Below are 11966 nucleotides of genomic sequence, written 5' to 3' on the forward strand. Positions count from 1 at the left end.
CGGAGCAGAATCCCAGTGAAACAAATCTGGGCCAAAACTTCCACCAAGGGAAACAGGCTGAACGTGAACAGCAGAGCTGTCTGGAGTGGGATCTACTGTGCTCACAGAAGACTGTGTTGCAGCTCTCAAGCACAAAAATCTGAGCTGCAGCCCTAGTTAAGCGATCAAACTCCTGTCTCTTAAAACTCAAGCCTCACGCAACTCCCAGTAAGCCTTGTCTGATACTTCAGTGCCAAATCAAGGTGCTCTGGGGATGCAGCAGCTGCAAGGGGAAATCTGTAGGGGAGTTGCAATGGCTGCTGGAGCAATGGACAAGTAACTGCGGGAACTTTGACCTACTTCACCCAACCTGTCGGCAGCGCTGCTGCAGGCACTGAGGTTTCAAAGCTTTTTGGGTGCCTTCCAGGAGTAAAGTAGCTGTTCTGTCGTTACTCACTTGCGTCCTCATTAGAGGGGGTGAGCCAGCATGGTCAAGCACAGTCTGATGGTGCCCGGCTTTCCCAAACACACACAAAGCCAGTGAAGCATCTCCTCTGTTAAGGTACTGCTTAAATAAATAAACAAATAAAAGCAAAAAGGAGAAAGTGCACTTCCTATGATATCAGAAATATATATACTTACCTACAGGTCAAGAATAAAGAAATGGTTTTAGCCTCATCCCTGCTGCTTGGAAGGAAGGATTCAGTTAGCCCCAAGTGATGAATCTTTCCTGAGAAAAATGAGGAAATCTGAGCCACGGGCACCCTCTGCTGGGGCACCCACAGCTGCTGCAGCACAGGGCTGGCCTACAGCCTCCCTGGCCCGGAGCCCTTTTATTTCATCATTTAAAAAAAAAACAACCAAGCAAACCACCAGACCAAACCCACATGCAGCCCACACAACGCAAGAGCTGTCGCCCCTGTCATGCACCCGCTCACCGTCACTCTGCGACCAGCTCGCACGACGGCTGTCGTTTCGGAGGGATCTGGGGTTTGTCCTTTTCCACCGGAGTGGGTGAAGGGGCAGACACAGCCCAAGATGCACGCCACCGTGCCAGGCACCCTTCTCCACCGCAGCCACAGAAGTGAGCACATGACACCTTTCAAGAGCTCTGTGTCCCATCCTGTCCCCCATCCCTGGCACCTGGGGTGTCCCCAGCCCCATAGCCACCCACGGCTGCAGCACCCACCGGCCAGGTCCTCCCAGGGATGCATGGGAAAATCCTCCACATCCACAGACCAGTTTACAGACTTCATTTAGCTCAAAGGAAAGTCCTAATTAGTCACTCTGAGTGATTTACTTGTTCATTTGGAAGGGGGGGGAGGGGGGAGACTAAGCTGAATTGTTTGAAATTATCCCTAAAGGGCACTGTAAATTAAGTGTTAATGAGGAATCCTGTGCAAAGGGCCACAGTAGCTAAATAAAATAATTAAGGTGCTAAGTGATAACATTCATTTGGTTCTCAATAATTTAGCCAGCCTGGTTTTCAACCAGGGTATTTGCAAACGAAGCCACCCTCACCCTAGCCCCATGCCATCAGCGGAACCGTGCAGCTGGGGCAGCTCAGCATCCAGTAGGATCAGGCCCACCAAGGAAAGGAAACTTCTCCAGAAGAGAACAAGCTCCTGATTCCTCTTACTACCTGAAAGAAGTGCTCTGTTCCACTAATCACACCCCGGATTTATATATGACACAAAAAGGATTGATTCAAGTCTACTACCAATCTTTACAGAGGCTTTATTTCAATGGGCTGCATTTATCCCCACTACAGCTGTTTCCTAACAGCTCGTGTCCATCTTTCGGCAGCGCTGCAGATCTGCTTTACAACCAAGTACAACTTGGTGTGTTTACAGACATTCAAGCAGCAATATCGAACAGAGAAACCGCCTCATCATGAAGAAATTGCTACCAAGTTGTCCCAAATCACACCTGGCTCTCGCCTGCACCCTCTCAGCTGCTAGGGGGGCGGTGGGCTCAGGCAGGGGGCACAGGGTGGGCACAGCTGCTCTCAGCCCACATTCTCTCCACAGCACAGGTGACATACAAAGTCCCCTGTGCAACAAGCACGAAGCTCGCAGCCATCACAGTGAGTACGGAACGGCAAGAACGAAGTACACGGCTGGCTGCTTTGAAAACCCAGCTTTGTCTGCCTTCCTTACAGCCGCTCCTCCCAGGTGCCAGTGGCAGGTGTCACTCAGTACGTGCAGGTGTCTGACTTCAGCATTAAGCCAGGAGGGTTCTGGTGGTATGGTGCAGCAGCCAAGACACAGCTCGCATCAACGGGACACCCCCCCGTAACTTGCAGTGACGGCGAAGACCCTGGAAAGAGCACTTCCATATCCGCACCAACAGAGCACAGCCACGGAACACCGAGCAGCGTCCCCCGCCAAACAAAAAACATTTTCAATCACTATGCCTCAGCTTTTGGCTGCAGATGGAGTGCAGGAGAATACCTGTAGGAAAGTAAAACTAACTAACTAAAGAAAATCTTTTTTAAACCACAAGAAAATCATTCTGCGGGCCTGGATATTTGATTTTTAAATACAGAAATTTGGACAATGATGCCTCCGTGCTCAGAACTGTTCTTACCAGTAGCAACAGAGACATTCAGTGACTCGATCCCAGGGTGAAGCACTCTGCCAGGGGGTATGGCCAGCATCCGATGGCACAAGAGCTGCGTCTCTAGGGAAAGCCCATCACCTTCACTACCTGCAGAAGAAAGGCACTACTCAGGTCAGCTCACAGCTGCTGCCACATCCCTTTTCCCCCCTCCCGAGTACAGTTCCTGCTAATGCTCTATCGCAACTACACCTTTGCCCCTAAGTCCACCAGAAACTTCACCAGCTCCCATCAGCAACAGCCAAGAACTACCAGAGGCAAGATGGGCACCTTACCTGCCTTCCCTTCCTGGCCCACTCCAGCCTCCCTGGACCTGTTCTTAAGTATCTGAAGTGGTTTTGAGAAATACCTGTGCAACATGCCTGCACGCACAGCGTAAAGCACAGAGCCTGGTAATGTGACTGCAAAGCTCCCCTCTGCACGCAGCCACCGTGCCTGCAGATGGCTGACCACGTACACGGGTTGCTGCCAGAGGGACAAGGCAGACGAGAGGCCACAGGCCTGATCTGGTCCAGCAAACCCCACATCCCTATTGATAGTGACGGGTTCAGCCTTTTCAGCGCACAGTACCACCATCTGGGTGCAACTTGTGAATGCAGACAGTTTAACCAGAGGCTTCAATTGATTAGTTGTTAAACCATCCAACAGCCCTGATATGTTTGGGCTGATACACTGGTGAAACAGAGTTGAAATCTATCCCAGGTCATTAGTAGTTGTTTGACTCACACTGTCACAAAGGGAAATGGAAAGGGAGAGGCTTTAAACAATCCTGTGCGCAGACAAGTGAAAATGCAGAAGACCACAGACCTCCCAGCCCACTCGGCTCCCCAATGAATTCTTCCACATTCATTATTTAGAGCTACACAGACAGCTACATGGCTGCAGGAACAGTCAGCTCATTTTGAAGACGTGCTCACCCTCTGACAAAACAGGCTGAGCACGCTGGAAGCCACACGATCCCCTCCCACAGCCATAGCCCAACCCCAGCTGAACACCAGACTCATCCTGGGACGGCACTGCCGGGGCACACGCTGCCTGCCAGGGCTTCTGTGCCTCTGTCTGCCTAACCAGCGCTGTCACCAAGGCCTCGCTCAGCTCACGTAGATTTAGAAACATGAAGTTTAAAGGATGCTTTTAGGCACTTCCTATGCCACTGGAGACTCACTCCTCTATAAGGAGCTCCTTGCTGGGTTGAGTTGCCACAAAATTCTTCCCCCACTGTCTACGTATAGCACCTCCCCAGCAGGTCCCTCAGCACTGATCTGCATGACACCCCTCTGCCCGCACAGGGTAGCAAAGTGTTCTTATCCCATTTCACAGGCTGGAAGCTGAAGCCCAGTCTCATATTTTGCTGCTCTGATCTAACTGGCAAGATGCATTTCGGGTAAGGAAAATAATGCCTTGGGTAATGCATCTTGCATCACCTTCCCACATGAAATAAGCCATACAGGCAAAAATATCCTTTGGCTGGGGTAAATGAACCTTCAGAAAACCAAAATCACATCCTAACCATTATTTTCCTTCTTCTGTAAGCCAGCAGTGCAGACGAGGCCTGGGTGAGTTGTCCAAGGTCATGGGGGAAGCCCGAGTGACACAAGGAATTGAAGCCAGGCCTCCCACAGCCCAGCCTGCCTCTTCATCGCTAGACTGTGGCTCTCTAAGGATGCTTCAAGAAATAATTAAAAATAAAAATTATTATATATATATTTAAAATCCTACTTTTTCCTGATTCAACACAGAAAAGTTTTACAACTTACAGTCATATTTGCCTCCTGAGCCTCTCAAACCACGTTCTCATGGGACTCTCCAACTGGGACAGCAGCTATTGCCAGAGGCGTGACAGCTCCTGGAGCAATCCTTTCCTCTCCCTGATAAGGGTCTTACGATTCCTAATAAAGGCAGCAATTTTGCTTCCAGCTTTTACAAAGCTTTTTATGGCTCTGGCTGCTTAAAATAATTAGGAACCATAAATTCAGGGCAGAAAGACTTGCACACTGTGACAAGAGGGAGGGAGCACTGACTGAATCAGATTAAATCCTAGTTTATACTGGTGAACCAAACATTTCCCACTTCAGATTTCTGACTTCCATCTCTTAGCTTTGTCCCTCACTGACAGGCCTCAAAGACCAGAGTTAGAGCTTGGCTGAAATGACAGAACAGGTTTCCTGTCCCATTTACAATTTACAGCACCTTAACAACTGCAGGCTCCAGTGCAAGAAATTCAAATCCAGGCAGAAGCATCCACGCTGGCAGTTCAAGAGAAATATGCAAAACGAGCATCTCCATAAAACCAACAATTCCGTGAACAGCCTTAAACCCCAAGCTAAAGACCGAAGGAGTAAAAAGAACAAATTACCCAGAAACTCTTCTTACTCAGCCATCTAAGTGCTCCCAATCTGTTCCTGTTCGCAAAGGCTCCCAGTCTTCAGGGCAGCCAGCCTGCCTGTCACCTTTGGCAATGACTCCAGTGCAGACAACATTAAACTGGACTGTCCAAATCACTCCCTGCCAAGGCAGCGAAGATGCCAGGAGGGTGAATTCAAGTCTGCAAATGCTTAACTTACAAGACAATCTGTGCAATGCTAGGAAACTCACTACCATGCTAAATTATCTCTGCTGCTCGCTGTAGCTGCAGGTACACTACATATTCAGATCTAGGATGTTTCTTCAAACAACCTCAGCATCAGACGACTGTAATGTTCAATTTTCTTTTCAGCAAAGAGTTAGTGCTCAGCAGAGAGTTGAAATCATTACTGCTGCAAGGTCCGGGAGCTCTCCTCATGCATCTACCAATCAGCCTCCAATCTCCCTTGACAAAAGGATATTTGGACTTTTTCCTGGAGAAATCTCTCATAATTCAAGGTAACGACACTACTGCCACTTTCACCCCCTTCCTTTCTCCTGGTGTTGTCGTTGTTTCTGCGATGCATTTCTTTGTGGTCCATCAGCAGCACTGCCAGCCTCCCTACTCCCTTTATAATATAGCTCCACACATCTTGTAGAGATGCCAGATTTGCGGTGTTGTCTTGTCAGTATTTCTAGGAGTTCAATAAACATTTTAATTAAAGGAATGTCTTCTGAGCCAAGAAAACCGCAGCACGGGGCAGGATTACAGCCCCTTGATGGCTCATCGCCAGCATGACACTACTTCCAAGTGTAAAAGCTCAAACCAGCTCTCGTGTCTGCCAGGTGACACAAAGTGGGGGGGGCGACACCATGGCCACACAAGGGTGCCTAGAGCAGCACTCCTGGATGAATTTCTTTCTCTAGCTGTCACGATGCCACTGCTCCCTTCACTTCACACTTCTGGGAGGCTGCACAGCCCCATACTCTACCTACGAAAGACAGCATTCTTTGCCAGTATCCTCTGCACAAAGGGGGCAGAAGCAGAGGGCTGTGCAGGAATTGCCCAGTCTAGGTGCTCAGGAAAGTGGCACCCATTGCTCAGACAGCGCACAGCTCTGGCAGGGAGCAGGTTACACTCACTCCTCCAGCTGGTACTGCAGGAGCCAACAGCTCCTGCCTTCTCCTAGGCATACAAAAGCAGCCACTGCCTGGTCTCCATGGTGGTTTCTGTGCCACGAAGCCCAACTTTGAGTTCAGACCATCCCAGCAACAGCTCCTCATGCTTCTTTCCAGACCTGAGCACAGCGATATATTCCTGTTTTTTTAAGAGGAAACACAACAGAGCAAAGACATGGCACAGCTCACCATTACAGCCTCAGCCAAGCAAGCGCAAACCCGTTCCTTCTAGGTGTCTCACTCAGGTTTGTGGTTTGCCAACACAAAAAATCCAGGTTCAGGGCTCTTCAGGACAGGATTAAAAGCGCCCCAGAACACAACACAGAACAACACACTGTTGGCTACCCTGACCCAGATCTGTCCTGCCACTGGAAACTGTCACCTAGACCCTCTGCAGCTACTAAACTCCCTGTTCACCTACACAAACTGGCCTGTCCTTGCAGTTCCTACTGGGAGGCTTGTCAGCTCCTGGTTCTATTTGCAGCCAGCTCATTCTAATACTTCTTGCTCAGTTTGTCCTGTCCAGACCAAACTGTGATGTAATGTAGCAGGCCTGCAATTAGCTTTGGAGTGAAACATCCCCCTGATCAGTCCCTCATACGTGCACCTCCACCAAGCCCAAAGCTCTTTAAATTGAAATACCTATTACTATAATAATGGGTTTATTCCACCGGAATTCCAAGCAGCTGATGACAGGAACGTTTTCCACCTCCTCAGACTTGCTGACCGTTCCCACAACTTCCCAGCCTTCTGCAGTTTTAGCCTAGAAAGGGAAAGGGAACAAGCGTTAAAAACTTGCCTACTTTTCAAGCTTAAAAAGAAATTAAGTCATGTATGCAAACACCCATTTTTTTATTTGGTTTTTTGTTTTGTTTTGTGGGGTTTTTTTTACATTTTCAGTTAGGTTAACTGGCTTTTCTAGTTTTTTGGCATCCCTTGAATTTTTACCACCAAAGTCCTCCCTGTACCAGCACACAAAGCTTGATTTAAGGGGGAAAAAAAAAAAAAAAAGGAAAAAAAAAGTAATTTCCCTTCTGCTTTTTATTCTAGTTCAGCAAGCAAACAAACAGCAACTGAAAAGCCTTTTTTTTTGCCCATACAACAGTTCTAGGAAGGTTTTTGCCAGGAAAGCATACAAAAAGAGTAGCGTTAAACAAATTAGCATAAGGATAATCCATGGAGCAACGCAGTGGAAGTTCTCAAGTGCAGGCTCAGCCATCAGAAGCCCACAGTAACGTTTTCAAACACAAGTGCACATTTTCAAACTCAGATGCCAAAAATCAGCTCATATAAAAGGCAGGGCACTCAGCACTCAGTGCCTCACATAATCAAAGAACCAGCCTTCCCTTCCACACCCTAGTAAAAAGAGCCTTAATTATTTGTCTTGGAAAGCCATTTTAACAATAAAAGAGCCGCTGCTTCTTGCCAGCTTCATTTCCTGTGAAACTGGCACTTTTTACATTATGTTATATCAAATTTACACCAGCCAGGCAATGCCAAGGGTTAGGCCAGTGAATCTGGGTCCAATTAAATGAACTGCTGCAATGGCTGAAAATGTTAATAATTCAAGCTTTACAGTAACAAAGTGATTCATCCAGCTGTTTCAATTAGATATCAATGTATTTTATGTATCTTTCATTTCACCATCATCCAGAGCTCCACCTGCCACAGACCTACTGTACAGATGGGCAAGGGTTTTCTAGCACCAAGTGAAGAGTCCAGGCTTACCTCTGCTCATGAGGCCTCTTGCGGTCACACCAGACTGTGACGAGCTCTTCCTAAACGGGACACTGGCACACAGTGACCCTGGGAGCGCAGGCTAGGTGCCTCTGCTTCCCTGAGGATCTGCAGCCTCTGCCCTCCCTGGGCTGAACCCTCCAACTCCACTGCTCCCCCCAGTCTGGGGGATCCCACATGAACAGGGGAGGGCAGATGAGAACCTGCAGCTCCCCGCTCTGCACACACACGATATTCAGATGGTCCTTAGCCCAGCCAGGGCACAGGGGACCTCCATGAGGAGTCAGGGCAATCACACGGTGCTATCACAGGGCTGACACACTCTGCCGATTCAAAGCAACACCCAGGGGTTTGTTTCAGTTTAAATCACGTTTTCCCACGTGCATTCCCCTTCCTTTTGCAGCGTGTTTCTTCAAAGGGCCCTATCTCACCTCACCACACAAGTACAGTGTGAAAATATTCCCTGCAGCTCGCACCAGCCCCGGTTTCGCCTCTCTCCCCTGCTCCAAAGGCTGCCCAATACTGCCATCATGTGCTTGGGTCCCAGGACGCTGCCTCCGCCACACGCCAGGCAAGAGCTGCCGCAGGCAGCAGCGCTACCCCACGGGTCCCCATGTTAGCGAGCTCGCATCCTGAGCATGTTAGCGAGCTCGCATCCTGAGTACGGGAGATAGATAAAGCATTGCCCAGCTACTGCCACCTTCCAGAAAATGACCCACAACTCAGACCTGTTCCCCCACCCGATGGAATGGGACTGGGGGTGCATGCCTGTCAGCGGTGGTCCAACAGCACAGACCACCGGCAGCAAACAGGACTGCAGAGAGGGAGCACAGGACACTGGAAATAACTCGAGTCCTCTTCCTGTACCTCCTCTCTGTTCAATACATGCAATAATTGAGGTTTCTTGAAAGGAAAGGGGAAAAAAACCGTGGAACATTCTACCTTCAAAAAGCTCCGGAGATCATCTGTGCTGTAGACGTCGAAGACTTCCATAGTTCCAGAGCTAGCTTTGCTCACTGTCGGAGTCAAAGGGCAGCTGCAAGGAAAAAAGAAAGGAAAAGTGTCATGTGAGAGCAAAAAAAAGAAATCCGGGAGACTTTTATTTCTGTGTTTCCTTCTCCTGCCTCTGCAACACAATTCCAACTAGTCCACTAAAGATCTCGCTGCTACACAGATACATTTTCCTATGGAGAATAGGAGGGCTGAAAAATTAGCGCAGGAAATAGGTTACAGCAGTTTTGTGCAGATGGGTAACTGAAACACAAAATGCGTTAAACCAGAAAGTACCCAGGGAGGCTCCTTACTAGCCTGGAACACCACATCCCTGCAGCCTCCCTGCGGAGCGCAACGCAAAGCAGCAGCTGCCCAAGTTCAGCCCTCTGAAGAAGCTACCGAGCAATGCAGGCTAGAAACCTCTTTGGGAGCCAGCAGGAAAAGCAAGCAAAAAGCTTAAGGCACAGATAACCAACCTCATACCTGTTCTTCTGGCTTGCCACCACTCTGTCCACCCCCAAGAAGTACGCAGAGCGCAGCAGTGCCCCCAGGTTCATGGGATCCTTGATCTGCTCCAACACCAGCCAAATCAGCTGTCGGTTCGGACTCTCTTCATCCCCCAAATCAGGCTTCTCAACTTCCTCCAAACTCTTGAAATGGAGAGGGGTGGCCTCCAAACAGACGCCCTGGTGGACCCGACCTCTGCAAAGAGCATCCAGCTCTCGCCTGGTGACGTGGTGCACAGGGACTCCCCGGGCCGTGGCCTGAAGGACAAACTCGCTCATAACGAGCCGCCGAGAGCCGCTGCTCTGCTTGAGGAACAACCTGAACAGATCCCTCCTCGACTGGGAGAGGGCCAGGGAACACGGCGCGATCCCGAATAAGATCTCTGAGCCTTTAGTCCTCTCGACGGACAGAGGCTGTTGCTTCAGCCTCCTCCTCGCCTTGGAGAAGTCACCCCCCGACCAGCCCCACCGCTCCCGGCTGGCTGCCGCGGGCCTGCCCCTTCGCTCCTCGGCCTTGTGCCACGGGCGGCCCACGCGGGGGGCCCCGGAGCCAGCCGTCGCTCCGGAGACCGCCGGGAGGGCTGGCGGGGGCGGCCGGCCTGTCCCGCCGGGGGGCGGCCCCTCCTCAGGCCCACCCGCGGCTGGCGCTGCCCGGGGCGACGGCTGCTCCCGCGTGGAGCAACACCTCAGCGCTGCCCACCGCGGCCGGCAGACGGCGAGGGGCAGCCCCGCGGCCCACCGGGCGCTGTGCTTCAGCACCTGCTCCATCGGAGCCCCGAAGGCCTTTCCAGCGGGGCAGGGCCTGCGCGGCCTCAGGCCGCGGCGGAGCCGACAGGAGGCGGCGCCGCACCGCACCGCGGGCACGGGGCCCTGCCCGGGGGGAAGACACAGAGCTCGGCCCCACAGGCAGCCCGGCCGCAAAACGGGGGCGACGGCAGGGGGCGGGCACGCGAGGGGGCGGGCGGAGGGGCGCCTCTGCACGGCGGCTGCCGGTGGCGGCGGACACGCGTCAGCCCGGCCCCCGCCCCTACCGCCCGCGCGCGCCGCACCACTTCCGGGTGGGCACGCGGCCGCAGCAGCCGGGGGATGTTCCGCCCCGCCCGGCAGCGCCGCCTGGCGGTGGGCGGGGGCGCAGCCGGGCCCCGGCCGCTCCCTCCGGCCCCTGACAGAGCGCGGCCCCTCACCGGCCCCAGCTCCCAGCCAGACCCGCAGCCGTGAGGCAGGAGGGCAGCGCAGTCCCCTCACCCTTAGGCCCAGCCGGGTCACCCCGTGGGGCGAGGGCAGGGCTGGTGCTGCCCCCGAGCCTGAGGGGAGCCGACCCCTGTGGCCTGCACTGACAGGGCCTTAATTAACCAGAAAATCGGAACCGCTTCATTAGGGCATCCCAGCCTTGGTGAGGTGAGGGGCAGCATCCCACAGGCCCCAGGCCAAACAACCGGCACCACCCAGCCCGGCAACAGGAGCACCAGCGCTCTGCAGAGTCCTGGCCTTGGCCTAGCCCTGATATTCTTAATATTTAAAAAGAAAAAATAAGCCATTCCAGCCTCTTCACCACCCAGGCGACGTGCTGCCCCACACACGGGCAGAAAGGGCTCCCAGGGCAGTGGGCAGGCCCTGGGCCCACCTCGCCACCAGCCTGTCACCTTACACCAAAACTGCTCTTCTCCTAAATGGATACTCCATTTCCATCTTTTAATTTCATAAATGGGTAAGACAAGGGGCAGGCAGGGAACCGGGCCGTTCACAGCAATAGTGTTAGGGCTGCCAGGCGTTTATCCCTCTGTGTGGGCCATAGGGGACAAACCACAGTGGTACTCTTTCAAAAGGATTTTACAGAGAGAAGCAGAAATTTTTCAATTCCTTTTCTATACGGTTAATCTGAAGCATTGTTACATCTGGACTCAAAAATACCACAAAATTGCTTGTACAGATTGAGAGATTTTAAGTAAAACCATGTCCTTCCTGCTGCTTGCCAGAGCCAACTGTGCCCGTGGTTCCTCCCCAAAAAAGATCAGAGCTGAGACTACTCACCCAAGATCCCGTAATTTGCCAGAAAACACGCTGCAGGTACAGCAGTTTTAACACAACGGATGATAGGTACAACGTGTATGACAAACAGAAAAAAAAGCACAAGAATAGGAAAAAAAAACCCAAATATTGTTTTAATCCTATAAATGCTCTCTACCTATTTACAAGGCATCCAAAATATCTGCCTCAAATCCAGCAATGGCAGCCAGTTCAGCCATTCAACACGCATTTGCAAAAACTTCGTTGTCACTGACTACAGACTTGGGCTCAGCAATGTGCCTCTGTGCTTGGACAAGCTGAAAGGGGACTAGGAAACAAAACCGCCTTCAGTTATGCCAACAATAAGCTGCCTTGCTTCCAGGCAAGCACGAGAAAAGAGTTCAATATCCAAGTCCGAATAGCAACAGCAGCTCATCCCTTGCACAGCTTAGTCAAACCCAGCCATGCCCAGCAGCCTGCCTGGGGATTGCCGCGAACCCCTGTAGAACGCAGCATCCTTCCAACAAGGACCAGCAAGTCCAGCCTCCACAGGTCATCTGTGAGACAACTGGGCACTATTCTGCTCTAGAAAGTAATTACAGT

The 11966-nt window shown here is 51.6% G+C and overlaps 1 protein-coding gene across 2 annotated transcripts; it reads right to left on the reverse strand.

Moving 5' to 3' along the window:
- Positions 1-1693: 1693 nt before the first annotated feature.
- Positions 1694-10376, reverse strand: MRM1 (mitochondrial rRNA methyltransferase 1). Of its 2 annotated transcripts, XM_037371144.1 has the most exons (5): positions 9334-10371; positions 8800-8893; positions 6763-6883; positions 2569-2688; positions 1694-2432 (listed from the first exon to the last, which is right to left on the reverse strand). In XM_037371144.1, the coding sequence occupies exons 1-5, from the start codon at positions 10122-10124 to the stop codon at positions 2383-2385; spliced, it is 1176 nt and encodes a 391-aa protein (XP_037227041.1). In that variant the 5' UTR covers positions 10125-10371; the 3' UTR covers positions 1694-2382. The 2 variants fall into 2 exon arrangements, with proteins under 2 accessions (XP_037227041.1, XP_037227047.1); XM_037371150.1 differs by lacking the exons at positions 1694-2432; positions 2569-2688 and adding an exon at positions 2695-5636 and having other exon boundaries at positions 9334-10376.
- Between the last annotated feature and the right edge of the window lie 1590 nt (positions 10377-11966).

The sequence above is a fragment of the Falco rusticolus genome, chromosome 1 (genome assembly GCF_015220075.1).
Source record: "Falco rusticolus isolate bFalRus1 chromosome 1, bFalRus1.pri, whole genome shotgun sequence".
In the NCBI taxonomy this organism is placed as follows: domain Eukaryota; kingdom Metazoa; phylum Chordata; class Aves; order Falconiformes; family Falconidae; genus Falco; species Falco rusticolus.